Source organism: Pistacia vera, unplaced genomic scaffold (assembly GCF_008641045.1).
Source record: "Pistacia vera cultivar Batoury unplaced genomic scaffold, PisVer_v2 Contig701, whole genome shotgun sequence".
NCBI lineage: Eukaryota > Viridiplantae > Streptophyta > Magnoliopsida > Sapindales > Anacardiaceae > Pistacia > Pistacia vera.
Window position 1 is genome coordinate 79634 of NW_022196559.1, and position 4082 is coordinate 83715.

Here is a 4082-nt window from a genome sequence, read left to right on the forward strand (position 1 = left end):
ATTCTAAATCTACACATTAAATCTCTTGCCAATTTTAGCATATTTACGTCATAAAACAATGATATGAGGTTCCAGGCAATTTCTCAACAACCTGACAGTTTATTATTTTGTCAATTATCGAGTGGTCAGAGGTATTGAGAACGTACATGAAATTCCAATTATTTTGGTAACGTAGTTGATGTTATAACTAATCTATCTTCTTGAATTTCCTAATTTGCACTCCTTATTCAATGAATTATTACCTTTCTCATAGTATTTGCCAAAAAAAAAAAAAAAAAAAATTACACCATCTGTTTCAGAAAATCATAATCAGGTAATCAATGCGACAAATTAATTATTTAGAATATCACTTGAGACTTTATCAAAGATGAGGTTCAAGCTAATATTTTGGTAAAAATAAAATCAATTTTTATGAGCATGGTCCTTTTGATAAGAGTTTGGCTTCTTTGAATCAACTTCTTCTTCGGCTGAATAGAAAGGTTCATCTTCTGATTCAGCTTCAGCTTCAGCTTCCTCCATTTCAATAAGCTTTTCCTCATATGGAATAGGCTCCACAAATTGAACATGTTTTTCCTTCTTTGCTTCAACCATCTTATTCCCCTTCTTCACTGGACTTGTCTTTTCATCTTTGCCGTTGTTTGTGTTTATGCTACAGTTGGTGAAAGCACGGCTTTGCTGCACATCTAAAATGATGCCAAGAAGTACAACAAAATTATGTGCCATGAAATTAAAGCCGTACCCACTTATTTCAATGGTTTCAAAAAAATTATGTACGATTCTAAATTTTTCACAAATATTTAGAATTTATTGAATTAAAAAAAAACAGAGTAATGGCTACCTTGATCTTTGTTCCTAGGCTTGTTGTAACCCGTCTCTGTCCCGTCCGTTTTCTTTGAATTGCTGCAACCCATTTCCCCCTAGAATATTCTGACAGAAACTTTTGAGCAATATCTTCGCATTGTGAAGTTGTAAGTGAAGAAGATGTGATGAATGTCATATTAAGGAGGTAATTTATTACTGGATATCAAAGAAGATTTACCAGAGCAAAAGATTAATTGCACACTTGGGATAAATCCCTGCTGAGTAATTGTATTGGGCGCTGAGAGAAACCTCAACAATTAAATGACAGTTGTGTCACCAACTTTTCATCATGACATTACCATTTCAGCAGAAAGGGGGTTGACTTTTGATGTTGTTACCATGTAATAAGAATTAAACCTTAGTGAATGTTACCACATCCAGATGTGCACAAAGCAAATATGCTATCAATTTGGAGAAATAAACAAGCTTGAAAATATAAAGCTATAACAGGATCTGGTCCTGCAACTTTGTTTTCTAATTGTGTACAATGATCAATACTTGTAATTTTGCTGAAAGTGGATTCCAAAATTGATCATTCTCACTCACTATTTGATTTTCTAAACGGGGAGATCATCTGTCAAAATACTATCGAGTACATCCGACCAGAATAATAATATCAAAACTAAAGAAGCATCTTATGGAAAGTATGTAGCTCAACTAGTAAAGTGCAAACACAAACTCTTTTGAGCAACTTAAACTCATAAGTTAAGAAATGAAAGCACTCAAAAAATTTAATTGAATCCGCAAATAAAAGCTGCAGCAAGGAAAAGGATGACTATAGCACAATACTCAAACTAGAGCTCCAAAAAGGTATATATAAAACAGTTGTACAAGTACCTTCAGGATTACAAGATCTTGCAACATATACTTGTTCAGTTTTGCTCAAAAGCAGAAAGCTAGACACAACCGAACATTAGGATTATTCTGTACAATGCTTGTGGTTTATAACCACGACTAAACCCAACAGACAATGTTCTGTCCCAATTAATTGGGAATCAACTCTCTACATAATAGCAAAACTACTAGAGGTCCCTCAATTTCCAGTTCTCTTCATACCTTCCAAACGAATGACCCATTGAAGGCGCCTCAGTTAAGTGTAGATGATCAGGTTCAATGCCATAATCAGTCAATGGTCTGTGCTCAAGAACATCATCATGACTTTGCACAATTTCAGGAATCTCAACCTCTCCCTTCTTTATGTCATTCCAGAGATACTGAAGGCGGCTTACATACTTGATTTTCCAATATAAGCTGCAAAGTTAAAGAATAAAACAAAACTTGTTCATATTGCTCATCACAAGTTCAAACCATATAGAAAATTTAGGCTTTGAATTTATGTCCACTCACCCTCCACTTAAGAATAATCGGCCAAGAGTGGCAAAGGCAAGCCTCGACCACAACCCAGGGTGAAGGAAGTACATGACTTGAAGCCTGTCCTTAATGTTTGAAGGAAGGTCTTCATAAATCCACCTCAAGATAGTGAGGCCAGGGTAATTGTCCTCCTTTTGCACAGTACTATGCATGTAAACAATGCAAAAAGGCCCCTCTGGCAATTCACTGCATATTTTGTGGAAAATATACTTCTTCAACCGCTCCCCACTCAGAACTGGAGCTGCATATTATTAAAGAACCAACTAGCTCACTACTATATCCAATTAATCAAAACAAGAATACAAAATTTACCCAAATCAAAAACCCTCAATTAACACTTAATACAAAATTTACCCGAATCAAAAACCCTCAACTAACACTCAATACTATGTAGCATAAATCATCCACAAGAAGCAAAGTTTACAAAGAAAGAGAGAAACCATCACACATATTATAATCAGCTTTACTCTGTAAGAAGTTTGTCATATTCACAACCAAAATAAGAATCAAATGTAAAAGAAAGAAAAGGGGGTGTTTGGTTACCGGGAAAATACTTTCCCACGATGCGAAAAATGCGGTTTCCGGATTTATCAGAGCCTTGGAGGGAAAAGAATTGAAGGACATCGAGATCTGAGAAGTCTTCATCAGAAGAGAGGTACTGGGCACAATCGTGCCACTGTTCATCTGGTTCTTGTTCTTCTTGTATTTCTGACAGAAAAGGACGCGCATCTATTCCCAAATCTGAAGCCAGTACCACCACCGAAAATTCATCTGATGATGAACTCCCCATCTTATATTTTCTTTCTCCCAATCAAAATTTCTTTGCTTCCCTTTGTGCTTTTGCATCTACTTCATTCCTTCCTATGGTACGGGTTTAATCGTGTTTTGGTAGTGAGGTCCTTTGCAAGGACAATTAATTAAAAACCCTAGCAAAATCATCCTTGACGTTAACAGACTTTGGTTTGGTGAAAGTAACTCGCTCCTTCGGTTTTAGAAAGTCACTTTTTCAATCTAGAATTTTTGAATAATGGCATTTGCATTCTTAAAGCCGAAAAAAAAAAAAAAAATGCTACATAAAAACTGTTGAAGGGCAAAATAAGTAATTATACAGAATTGTTATGTGTCAAAATCTCTTAATCCGTGCTTATAAAAGAAGAGCTGATGAGAGTAGAGTTTATATGAATAGAGCTTTTATGAAAATTTGTTAGTTTTGGTCAAGAAAATGTAAAAGCACTTTCTAATATTAAGGTATGAAAAAGGGAATAGTTCAAGTAAAAGTTGTATGATATTTTTAAAATTTCAACATTTTTTATTAGCTCAAAAATAGCTTATGGTAAAAGCTCAAATTTTGAGCTTCTCCTATAAGCTGTAAAAAAGCTTATTTAAAAATACTATAAGCAATTTCAAAAGGTAACCAAACAATTTATTTTTTTTTATTTTTTTTTTAAAAAGTGTTTATAACTTTAAATAAACTCTTTTGGCTTTAAATAAGCCTAATCAAACAATCTTAAATCTTCCATTGGACCATTATCTTTTGCATCTCATTAACTTCTAAAAATCTAAGAGCATCTCCAAATAACTCTTTATATGACCCAAACTCTTTATTATAAAGAGTTTATCTATAAAAACAAGAGTCTAACAGACTCTTTATCTTTAAAATATAAATTAGAGAGTGAGTTTGACTCTCCACATTTGGAGAGTCAAATTTCACTCTCTGTCCTAATTTTAATTAATAAACTACAAGTTTCTATGCATTTTATTTATTAATTCTGTCTCTCATTAAGTCTCTTTCTTAAAAATAAAGAGCATCTTCATTAACTTTAAAGAGTTTATTGGATTTAAATAAAAAT

The 4082-nt window shown here is 33.5% G+C and overlaps 2 protein-coding genes across 2 annotated transcripts; both read right to left on the bottom strand.

Annotated features, from left to right (window-relative positions):
• Nucleotides 1-324: 324 nt before the first annotated feature.
• On the bottom strand, nt 325-914 carry LOC116114158. The gene is made up of 2 exons (XM_031400307.1): nt 839-914; nt 325-683 (listed from the first exon to the last, which is right to left on the bottom strand). The coding sequence occupies exons 1-2, from the start codon at nt 909-911 to the stop codon at nt 403-405; spliced, it is 354 nt and encodes a 117-aa protein (XP_031256167.1). The 5' UTR covers nt 912-914; the 3' UTR covers nt 325-402.
• A 736-nt stretch (nt 915-1650) lies between these two features.
• LOC116114179 (protein GDAP2 homolog) lies at nt 1651-3255 on the bottom strand. The gene is made up of 3 exons (XM_031400337.1): nt 2776-3255; nt 2209-2473; nt 1651-2112 (listed from the first exon to the last, which is right to left on the bottom strand). The coding sequence occupies exons 1-3, from the start codon at nt 3020-3022 to the stop codon at nt 1884-1886; spliced, it is 741 nt and encodes a 246-aa protein (XP_031256197.1). The 5' UTR covers nt 3023-3255; the 3' UTR covers nt 1651-1883.
• Between the last annotated feature and the right edge of the window lie 827 nt (nt 3256-4082).